The sequence below is a fragment of the Neocloeon triangulifer genome, unplaced genomic scaffold (assembly GCF_031216515.1).
Source record: "Neocloeon triangulifer isolate White Clay Creek 2 clone unplaced genomic scaffold, ASM3121651v1 ptg000014l, whole genome shotgun sequence".
Classification (NCBI taxonomy): Eukaryota; Metazoa; Arthropoda; class Insecta; order Ephemeroptera; family Baetidae; genus Neocloeon; species Neocloeon triangulifer.
In genome coordinates, this window is record NW_026775556.1 from 19,456,728 (window position 1) to 19,467,616 (window position 10,889).

Sequence of the window (10,889 nt, forward strand, 5' to 3'; positions counted from 1 at the left end):
ATTTATATAGATCTTTGGTTCTAAAAACAACAAAAAATGCTATTCTACATTATTAAATGCAGATTGAGTATTGATCTATCTTGATTTACTTTGTATAATTGTTGTTTTGCGTGTTGCATGGTTCAATTGGGAGCTCCCCATATAAAAAAAATACACCTTCACCAAATCAGTCAATTCAAGTAAATTTTATCAAAATAATTAGCCTCTTTGTTATTTTTCTAGATGATAATAAATAAATCTATTGCGTTATTGTAAAACGAGACAAACATTTTGCTTCGTTAATTGCAGCTTTCTGAATTTTCGCACCTCTATGACGCGCGTCTAATCTAACAATATATCCTTTCTTTCATTCTTGTCACCGATGCTGCTGATTGACGTTCCCATCGACCGAAATTGACCAGAAAAAATAAAAGCCCACCAATTCCCCGCCCTCAAGACTTGCGCGCCTTTGTCCGAAAAATGCTTAACAACGTTTTATTTGTCAGAGATGTTATCTTTCCCTTCTACACAACCTAAGGAGTTTGTTGGCGCTCATCAGTACTCCAGGACCTGGGCGAACATATACCATGGACCAGAGTTTTGAGCGGGTTATGACGACCTTGGAAAAATATTACCAGCAGAAAAGATCGACCATGACTGTAAGGATTCATCATATATTTTACTCGCGTTTTTATATATTTTTTCGCCACGATTATTATTTATTTCCATTTTTTCTTCTCACTCAATACAAAACTTCTTTAATTATGAATATCAAAGGAAAATAGTTTAAACTTTAAATTACTTCTTTCTGTTAAAGTCATCAGATTCAATAATTTGGCCACCGCCTGATCTTCCTGGTGACCTTTGGACATCACCCCCTGACCCTAATAAACCACCCTTGCGTAAAGCGTGGTTGCAAGCTAAGGAAAAATCGACTGCGAAATTGGCGACAAACAACGAAAAGTAAGTAACTTTAGCTATTTTAAGGACGGTCTAGTGCTAAAAATGGCAAGATCAATTTCAAATAAAAGCAATAAAAGTGCATTAAAAAATGAAAAGAAAGTACGATCAAATTTTCCGAACCACGAATTTTCGTCGCTTTTTATGAAAATTTTGCTATTTAAACCATGTTATTTTTCATCAGTGGCCGAAGCTGCCTAAAATTATATTATGTTTTAATATTATCGAAACTTTAATGCACACTCTAACTTTAATTTAAGTACGTACAAACAAGTATGAGCATAAGTAAAAAATTGCCTGCTTTGATATTTCATAAACATTTTTGCTCAATGTAATAGGACTAATTTTCAATCGCTTCGCACTATTTGCACATTCGCCAATTTATTGACGGCTTTCGCACTTTTGATATCAACTCCCGCGCGTGTGATTTGATTTCTAAGCAGCATAGAGAGAAATCACCGCGTATCAAAATATTTGTCCAGCCGCTTTCCAATATTGTCACTCGGTGCACAAACACGCAAGAGCACCTGCGTTAATATTTGTCTGGCTTTCGACATTGTGTTCGATCTATTGGCATCTCTTTTATATAAATTTTATTACTCTTAAATTTTCACCTTCAAAATATCTTAGTTGAATAGTCTGGTGGAATAATTTTACTAAAACACTCTAAGCGCTTATCATGAAACACCCTTTTTTTAAATTTCATAAGTTGAATAATCCAATTTTCTAGAAATAAAAGTAATTTTTTTAGCATAAGTACGCGAGGAAAAGGAAAGCAGAGGACGTTAGCGTGGCGATCCTTCAAACAAGTTTCGGTGGCGGGCATCGATGCTGCCCTTGACCGACACTCACCCCTTCTGCGACGCCTCCTGTGGGGGTGCGTGCTTATTATCTGCATGACCCTTATGATGGCACAATGCCTTAACCGAGTATACAGGTATTTAATTTGAAATTACAAATTCCTAACTAATTATAAATATTTAAAAAAGACGAAAAATTTAACTTTTTAAATAATTACTTTTAGCAAATTAAAGGGAAAATTTATTAATAATTGAATTCTAGATATCTCGAGGAGCCTGTAAATGTGAACGTGAGAGTGACTCACAATCAAAGTTTAGAATATCCTTCCGTAACAGTTTGCAACCGTAACAGCTTCAACGTGACCGCCGCCCTCGAAATGCTAATTGAAAATAAGGTTTACATTTTTTTTTGTCTACCGCGTGCCTCAGATTGTTTTTTACAAGTTTCAAGGCTAACTACCATTTTTTCTGCCTTTCGGAAGCTTTTGCCACCCCAGGCAACCGAGAAAGACGCAAATATCTCCAATCTTGTCGGAGTAAACGGACTGACGCCTACGAAAATTTGGGAAAGATTAGCGCATAACATGGACGTTTTTGTTACCGAGGTGTGTGCTAATTTAATGGCAATTTTCAATCCAAAAGGAAAAAGCCACGAAGCAAATTTTTTTTCAGTGTTGGTTTGGACGTGGAACAAGATGCAGATCTCAAGGGGTTTGGATGTTAGTGCATACAGTGACGGGACCTTGCTTGACTTACAGGCTAAGTAAGATTTTTTCGGCTAAAATAGAAAAAAAAACAATTGTTATTAAAATACTGGCATTGAGGTTAAATTTGCTCGAAAATACTAAAGTTCTTGAATTCTTTGTGAATTGAGTCATTCCTCTCAATGGAGATAATAAATATATGAATTAATCTGACTCAAAATATATCTGTGAGAATATTTAATACTTTTTTTGGAATTCTTCATAAAAATAAGAAAATTTTTATGCATGTTCATTTCATGACTATTTAGAGACTATTTATAAAGTTTTCAAAATTTTTTAATAATTTTTGGACTTTTTCATGTATTTGCCAGTTTATCATGATTTTCGTTTACCTATACAAATGTTTGAAAAAAGTAAATTAGGTTAATGTCAACAAGAAAATAAACTTATTGTCAGTTTTTAACGAAAAAGTCAAACTTTGATATCTGTTTGATAAATCAAAATCAGATCGTCAATAAATTTTTAAATAAAATATATTTATTAAATATCCGGCGTCTTCAAATTTTTTTCTGTGCAAAAATTTAAAAAAAAAAAATACACGCTAAAAAAGTAACTATCCAACAGTCTAATAATAAATAATAAATAAACAGTCATATGTATTTTTTCCAGATTACTCGCACGTACATTTTGTAGGCAGTTTTCACAATTTGTATTTGAAACTGTGGGAGTCGACACCAAAAATTGAAGATTGGGGGTTTCGGATTCACGTGCATGAAGCGTCCGAGGTGCCGATTTTGACCTCTCGGACGCACGCCATGACTGCAGAGCTCGGCTGGAGCAGAGAAGTCAAGATGGAATTACGAAAGGTACGAGATATTTTATTATAAATTTAATTGCATTTTATAATGAAAAAACGTGGGCATGCATTTGACGGCTATTTAATCACGATGCGCTCCGCAGTTTAACACACTGAGCACCGCAAAGTCGCCGTGCAACAATCATAAAGGTTACTCACTGGCGCAGTGCCAGCTCGATTGCTTCCAGGCGTTCATGTTGGAGCAAAGTGGCTGCAGAATGCCCTACATGACTGGTATATATAATTAAGGTCGTTCTGTTCAACAGCTAAATTGCTATTATACATCCATGTTCACAACATTGTTGCTGCTAGATGGAAATGAGACTTATAATAATTTATACAAACTTTCACGCCAGGCGATTTATTGGATTTTTTATTCCTTTTCTGTAGAGAAATATTCCAATCTAAGCGAGTGCGCGACTCCAGACGAGTACCAGGCGGCCATGAATGCAATGCAATCGCTTCTCATCTCGGGCGGTTGGTCGGCCAACACGTGCAATTGTCCGCAGCAATGCAGGCAAACCGCTTTTCAGATGTACCCGGAAAACATCGCTTTCGAAACTGACCGAGTCAAGCTGCGAATATTTTACGAGGTGTGTCATTGTCATTAATTAATGTTTAAAATATGTAAAATACATGGTCACCTTTTAAACCTATTTTTTGTAAAAGTATTAAAAAAGCGACTTTTAAAGGTAAAATTGAGCTTTCAAAATCGGCTAAAGCCAACTTCTTGAAGCAGTATTTATTTCATTTTGAAATTTACAAAATTATTTCACCTGAAATCACACATTTTTTTAGAAAATTGTCTAAACTTTCTTTTTCTAATAAAACTAAAAATAATTTCCCAAGCCAAGAAAAATGATTTAGTTCCTTTGAACTTACAGGATCTAGTTTACGAACAAATAACGGAGGACATCGCTTATAACCTGATCGCCCTTTTGTGCGACATCGGAGGCACTTTGGGCCTTTTGATGGGCGCCTCGGTCCTCACGATGTGCGAGCTGCTCGAAGTGCTGTGGTCGCGCTTCATGCAAACCTGCTGCCAGTCCACGAATCCGTCGGCAAACGGGAGACGCCGCAAAAAGAGGAAAATCTCGACGGTTGCAGAACGGGTTTGAAAGTTTATTTTTGTGGTGAGATATTATGTCAGTGTGTGATAAAAATGTTCAATTTGTTTTTGAAATGTTGTAGTTCATATCATATATATTTTATTGAACGTGTAGAAACGAATTATTATATAAATTTGAAATAATATGATTTATACACACACATATAAAATATGTACAAAAAATGTGTCAATAAAGGCAGAAAGTTAATAAATCGCTTGCGCCTTGCTTCTTTTGACAATCGCTAGGAATCCGACGAGGTGCGAAACGCAGTAAATGGCACTCAATCCCAGCAGGTCTAGCGACAAATTGGAAGTACTGAATCCGTAATTTTCGAGCACTTCCTCTCCATTGTGCAAACACGGCGCTCCGGGAATGTCGTCCCAACATTCTATAATAATTTAACATTCAGTTCTGGGCCTGTTAATAAATTTTAAGTCAATAATTACCGAGGTCTGTCACTTGTTGCCACTGAAGAATGGAGACGGCTTCATTCGAGAAGTAGAATTGCGACAGGTATTTCAGCCACGAGAGGTAGATGGGCAACGAGCTGCAATTAAGCAGTAAATTTTAATTTTTTTAATGACCGCCTTTTAGAGATAATTGAAATCTCGTGAGCAAATATTACTCAAAACGAGGTTGATCAATTTTGGCAGTGCAAAATTATTGACTAGATCGCCCCTGCAAATTTCCAATCTATACAACCCGCGCGACTTATGTGCGTTGCCAAGCATACATTTAGGGGCTAAGTGATCAAATAACGCTTTTTTAAATAATATTATGATGATGGGAAGTTAAAGAAAATGCTGTACATTACCTCAAACGGAGGAAGAGGCCAGAGAACGAAATTGTGACAAGGTCGATTGGCACTGAGAGCAAGGAGGCGGTTGACACAGACTCAAATAATGCAGACATCATACAACCTGTAAAAAAGTTTTTTCCTTAAATAGGCTGAAAAAGTATATTTGAGGTGAAAATTATTTTTATTTATTATCAAAATAACCAGGAATAAAGAAAAAAACTTAATCTGAAATGTTTGTAAAAAGATAATATTGTGATATTGAAATATAAATTTATGATTCTTTCTCACAAATAAAATTTTGCATCAATATTTACTATTAATTATTAATAATTTTAATCTAAATTAAGTCAGGTTAATAATATTGTTAGAATTGAAGACATACAGAACATATAAAAAATTTGTATTCTGAAAAAATGAAATTTTGGCCGGAAGTCTAAAAAAGTTGAACAATGACAAAAATAAATCAGGGTTTTGTGAAACAGATGATTTTAAATAATTCAGTTTAATTCGCAGCAGGAGTTTTAATATATAAAAAAATAAATTTAATTTTTAGGAAATATTTTACCGTAGGCTGTGGCAGACGCCGCACACAACATGACTGGTACGCAGAGAGCGAGAAAGCCGAGGAAGCCTCCGTTGAGACCGACCACGCTGAAAATCAACAACACGTAGAAAAACGGACCAACGATGCATCTCGGGATCTGTAATTTTGCTCATTTTTATTCCTATCACAATCCTCAATTTCTGTGCGTTACCAGCATGATCATTTTCGACAAATAATACGGTCCTGGTTTGTAGAGATCGTCACTGATTTCTCTGAGGAGAATTGGGATTTCTTGGGGGAATGTGTTGAACACGGAATAGGCGAAGGTGAAGATCGTCTCGACCACGATCAAGTAAAACAGACCCTGAGTGTTTTGAATCCCGCGCTGGTCCTTTTCAGTTCCGACGAACGGCATCGAAATCACCAGTCCAACAAACTAAACAAAATAATTAACCGAATATTTACACTTGAGGTTGGATTTAATAAAAATTGAATCTGAGCTTTTACTTAAAAAAATATTTTTTTTTTTTTTGGAGATTAAAGATATTGACGTCAATTTTGACTTTTTTTAATAAATTAAAATTAAAGAAAAATATTTTTACCATGAAAAAGAGCATCCGGACCATGATATCAGTTTTGTCTCTTCGTGCAGCAACCATCGAACGCCACAATATCCAGTACAACTGCCAAGCTCTCGAAGGCGTCGACCTATTACATATTTATGAGCTTATTTCAAAATTTTATCTTAATCTGCATCACGACTCACAATGCTTTGTTGTTAATGTAGTCCCCGAGCTTAAATTTGACACGAATTTTAATATCATGTTGACAAAAAAAAGTTATCTTTGCATACTTGGTGTTTCCACTGAATGGCGCAAGGGCCGTCGGAAACGATGCCTCCCTCGTCGATGGCCTGCTGAAGGGCATTGCCTTCGGGGGAGGCTGCAAATTGATCGCACAACCATAGCACTTGCTTCGTGCATTTGTCCTCTTTGCCGGGACGAATCGCCAGCTGCGTTACGTAAAACTCGGCGGCGCTGTATGTTGCGGGACAACGCAGGCCCTTGCTAAAAATTGTTAAATGTAAATGAACTTGGAGCATTTATATGAAAAAAGTAAAAAAATTGAAATGTATCAAAACAGCAATTGATCAAAATTTTTTTTTTAATTTAATTTTTAATTATTGTAGGAGGATTTCTGTGAGAGAAAATCATAAGCTTTTGAGAAACAGTTTTCAATTGGGAAAATAAATTAATTCAAACATTTTTTATTGTTAATAGTTACTTTTCTATTTAGTTTTTAAAAACACGACCTAAAAAATGGCCAAAATAATTGATCAATTGTACACAATTTCGATTCCAATTAATAAATTAGGTATAAAAGTCACAGCTCAAATTTCAGATTAATTTGATGTTCTTCTACATGTTATATAATCAAATAATATTAAGGAAAATAATTTTTTCTTAAATTCAAATAAAATATTACTAAAATCTGATTTACTTAGAAACTGGAATTAAGTTTGACAACAACAAAAATACCATAAGATATAAAACTTGAAACATTCATGGATACATAAGTTAACGTTAAATTATTATTATTACTGAATCGCTTTCGCACCTGCTGAAATACTGATTTGCGGCAGAAACCTCGCCTTGATAAGCGACCCTCCCGCCTGCGAGCAGAATGAGCTCGTGGAAAAGGTCGAAGATTCCCGAGGCGGGTTGGTGAATGGTGCACACGATGGCCATGCCCCTCTCACTAAGCAGACGCAGCTTCTCCACCACAACCGCGGCGCTAAAACTGTCGAGACCTGTCGTGGGCTCGTCGCAAAACAGGATCGGAGGATCCGTCAGCAGCTGTGCAATTAATTAATTATACAGTGGAAGAAATTAACTTTCAAATTTTACTCGTTAAATAAGCGACTGTATTTATTTTGTTTTGAAAATAAACTTAGATTGAATCTTTTAGAGAAGAAAAAATATAAATATAATTAAAATTTGAAAAAAAATTATTTTTTGAATTGGAAAATTTGAAGATACTATCGCTATTAAAATAAATTTAGAGCAAGTTTTCACTGAAATATTAAATTTTCCACAATTTTACTCAAATTTTCATGTGGATAGGATTGCGTTACTTAATTTTTACCTTTTTTATTTCATTAATTCTTCGACGAAAAAAAAAATAATAATAATTAAAAAAAAAAATGATCAGTCACTTGAAATTTATAAGTTTTAAGGAATAAATATCACACCTGGACGGCAAGCGAGAGCCTTTTGCGTTCGCCCCCCGAAAGAGCGGACAGACGGGTGTCCTCGCACTTGAGCAGATTCAACTCGGAGAGCAGCGACTTGACCCACCGCGTCCTCTCGCTGTTTCGCATGCCGTTGACCACTTTCAGATTTCCCTGTTTTTTTTTCTTCCATCAGTTACGTAACAAGCAAGTTTGTGCGAAAATTACCATGAACTCCATGTGCTCTCGGACGGTTAACGAGTCGACTGCTAAGTCCTGTTGTGGCACAAAGCCAGATATTTTTCGCAAAAGATCTCTGCCCACAACTTTGCCGTTCACTCGAATCTCCCCGGAGCACTCGCCTGAGGTGAAAAATAAACATATTGGCGGCGGTTCGATCAAAGTATAATTGTTAAATTAATATTCATGAGGATATATTGCTTTGGTAAACATTGAGTGTCTCACAATTTTTTGAGAAAATTCCAGCTAATCTTGTTTGACGGATCGGAATATCTTTGATCAACACCAAGCTTATAAGTTATGTAATACAATTTCATATCATTAAGCAAACGAAACGCAATAAAATCAATATTTTACGAAAAGCCCCTCATTATTTAATCAAAACAGTGGAAGAAAGATAAGCTGTGCACTTCCTCAAAATTTGACGCAATATATAGAGTTCTAAAAACTGTAAAATTAGGCTTTCAAAAAGTTATTTCTTACCTTTAGTTCGCTGACTGATTGTGGCCAACAGAGTAGTTTTCCCGGCTCCACTGCAATTAATTTTACCAACATTTAAATTAACAACTTATTATGTAACTTTGTGACAAAAACCTTGCGCCCATTATCGCGATCAGACGACCTCCTCGCGCAATACCGCTCACTGCAACCAAAAATTATTTCAGAAGCGCACCTTTTTTAAATTCTTTTCTCTGAAACGATCGCACGCTAACTAATTAGTTTTGGCGTTTCAATTGAAAAAAAAAAATACAATTATTGGAATTTGGCTTTGGTAAAGGGTTTAATTGATCTGAAATTTGCAAATAAAGCAAACCAAAATAAAGAAGAACATTCAATTGTTAATTAATTTACTAAACCCATCATGATAAATTATACAGCCAATTAGAGCGCTATTAAAAAGAGTACCATAAACGTGCCAATGAATCTTTTTAAGAGAATATAAGGGCACAGTAATTGCCGTTTTTATAGTTGAGCTTGTTAGGCCCACCATGCTTTCGCAAACTTGAATTTTTTATGTGAAAATATTAAACTTCATCTTTTACCGTTTTCTTTCTAAATCAATGAAACTTAGTTTTGAAAAGATAAGAAAAAAATAATACCAAAAGTTTTTAAATATCTAGTTCAATAAACAACGCGGAAATTTTGATCTTCCAATTCAGCTTGCCAGTTTTAATTAGTTAGCGACGTTAGCGTGTCTTTGGTTTCAGAGCAAGGGTCGAAACAATAATCATATTTATGGGGAGCGCTTAATTTATTCTGGTAACAATCATTTACCATTTCTGAGAATTTGCGTCTGTTCTTTTTTTCTGCCCCAAAAAGTTCTTTTCCGAGCGCCCCACACTGAAAGGTCCTTCCAGGACAGCGTCAGTCTTGAGTTTGAGTGATTGTTGGTTAAGTGCCCGTTTGATGCGAACGAGCCGAACGGCCTGTCCATTTCCAGCAATGACGGGTACATGCTTAAAATTTAACCAAAACACACACATGCAAAATACAAAAATAGAAAATAATTTTTTTAAACATTGATTTTTCTCAATGAGTAGAGAAAAGATTTTTTGTGTCATTGTGAATTAAATTAGATTTAATATGAAAAGTTTAATTAATATCATTAATATTATGTTCTTCTGGAGAAAAATATGCAAAGAAATCTGTGTTAAAAACTTGCTTTTTGGTTCCAATTCGTTTATTCTCTCAAAACAGGTCAGAAACAGGTTATTTGGAAATTCACATTAATGAGAGAATTGGCAGCCAGCTCTAGTAAATAAAACTTACTAAAACACATATATAGGCTTAATTTGAAAGTAAAAGCGTTCCCAAATTAAACCTACTCGCTGAACTGGAGCCGTAAAAAGGTCAAAATATCAAAGAGTTGGCTTATTTAGATTAATATAAACTTATAAACTACTAAAATTTAAAAAAATAAAGTCTTTTCGATTATTAGAAAAATAAAAATTTAAAAGCGTTCTTTATTTATAATTGATTTCTCAAAATTCAAGTGATATAATACTGTTTGTTTTGTTTGCAATTATTATGGAATTTGAATGAATTATTTTTAATTGCAACACTTTTTTTTTAATAAATTGAATCATTCAACAGCGTTTATTAAAAAAAATTAAAACGACGAGAGGAGCAGTTTTCACTTTTTGATCCGCTGCTGTCAAAAGCACTGTTTGTAAAAATATGATTCGAACCAAACTTACCTAAGTTTGTCCGGCCGTCGAATGAGTAACTCCTAAGCTGCTTTGTTTTGGCAAATATTCGCACGGTGTGTGTACCGCGTGTTACGTAACGTGCTCCGGGGTGCTCACTCAGTATTCAATGAATGGCCATGATCGGAAACGTAAAGTGAATCGCAATATCAAGAGAGCGTTAATCGTGTCTCTGCGTTCTGCGTGGATACTGACTCGCGACTCGAAGCGAGAGAATTTTTCAAAAGCTCCCCTCTCAACTCTTTCTCTCATGTGACCGACCATACAAAATCTTACTCTTGTATGTATCTCTCTCGAAGGCAGCACCAGAACAGGTTTTGGGCACCAAAAATGTAAGGCCGAAGCTCAATATTTGTACCTCTCGAGAGCGGCAGCGCAGCCTTTCCACGTGACTGCGATCTGATTTTTTCCTCGCGACTTTTTGCCGCAGCCGTTTAATGGGCAAAAAATCGATTGCTCGG

General features: G+C 35.4%; 2 protein-coding genes across 2 annotated transcripts; one reads left to right on the top strand and one right to left on the bottom strand.

The window, feature by feature from the left end:
* Positions 1–514: 514 nt before the first annotated feature.
* LOC132199864 (acid-sensing ion channel 4-B-like) lies at positions 515–4,609 on the top strand. The gene is made up of 10 exons (XM_059624919.1): positions 515–638; positions 797–942; positions 1,691–1,876; positions 2,002–2,134; positions 2,222–2,344; positions 2,412–2,502; positions 3,113–3,309; positions 3,404–3,533; positions 3,690–3,892; positions 4,184–4,609. Exons 1-10 carry the CDS (start codon positions 567–569, stop codon positions 4,415–4,417), a joined length of 1,515 nt encoding a protein of 504 aa, XP_059480902.1. The 5' UTR covers positions 515–566; the 3' UTR covers positions 4,418–4,609.
* LOC132199862 (protein scarlet-like) lies at positions 4,575–10,728 on the bottom strand. Its single transcript, XM_059624917.1, has 15 exons — positions 10,420–10,728; positions 9,497–9,678; positions 8,816–8,864; positions 8,705–8,754; positions 8,210–8,343; positions 8,003–8,155; positions 7,369–7,607; positions 6,605–6,818; positions 6,518–6,546; positions 6,354–6,459; positions 5,963–6,187; positions 5,773–5,908; positions 5,223–5,328; positions 4,855–4,955; positions 4,575–4,796 (listed from the first exon to the last, which is right to left on the bottom strand). Exons 2-15 carry the CDS (start codon positions 9,675–9,677, stop codon positions 4,612–4,614), a joined length of 1,908 nt encoding a protein of 635 aa, XP_059480900.1. The 5' UTR covers position 9,678; positions 10,420–10,728; the 3' UTR covers positions 4,575–4,611.
* Positions 10,729–10,889: the final 161 nt, after the last annotated feature.

What these genes read in the sequence shown, in the direction of transcription:
- LOC132199864 (XM_059624919.1), top strand. Translation starts at nt 567, where the DNA reads ATGGACCAGAGTTTTGAGCGGGTTATGACGACCTTGGAAAAATATTAC. An exon ending in AAATGCTAATTGAAAATAAG is followed by an intron (nt 2,135 to 2,221) that starts GTTTACATTTTT and finishes GCCTTTCGGAAG; the next exon opens with CTTTTGCCACCCCAGGCAAC. An exon ending in TTGCTTGACTTACAGGCTAA is followed by an intron (nt 2,503 to 3,112) that starts GTAAGATTTTTT and finishes TATTTTTTCCAG; the next exon opens with ATTACTCGCACGTACATTTT.
- LOC132199862 (XM_059624917.1), bottom strand. Translation starts at nt 9,677, where the DNA reads ATGTACCCGTCATTGCTGGAAATGGACAGGCCGTTCGGCTCGTTCGCA. An exon ending in GAGAGCACATGGAGTTCATG is followed by an intron (nt 8,156 to 8,209) that starts GTAATTTTCGCA and finishes AAAAAAAAACAG; the next exon opens with GGAAATCTGAAAGTGGTCAA. An exon ending in CCATTCAGTGGAAACACCAA is followed by an intron (nt 6,547 to 6,604) that starts GTATGCAAAGAT and finishes GTCAAATTTAAG; the next exon opens with CTCGGGGACTACATTAACAA.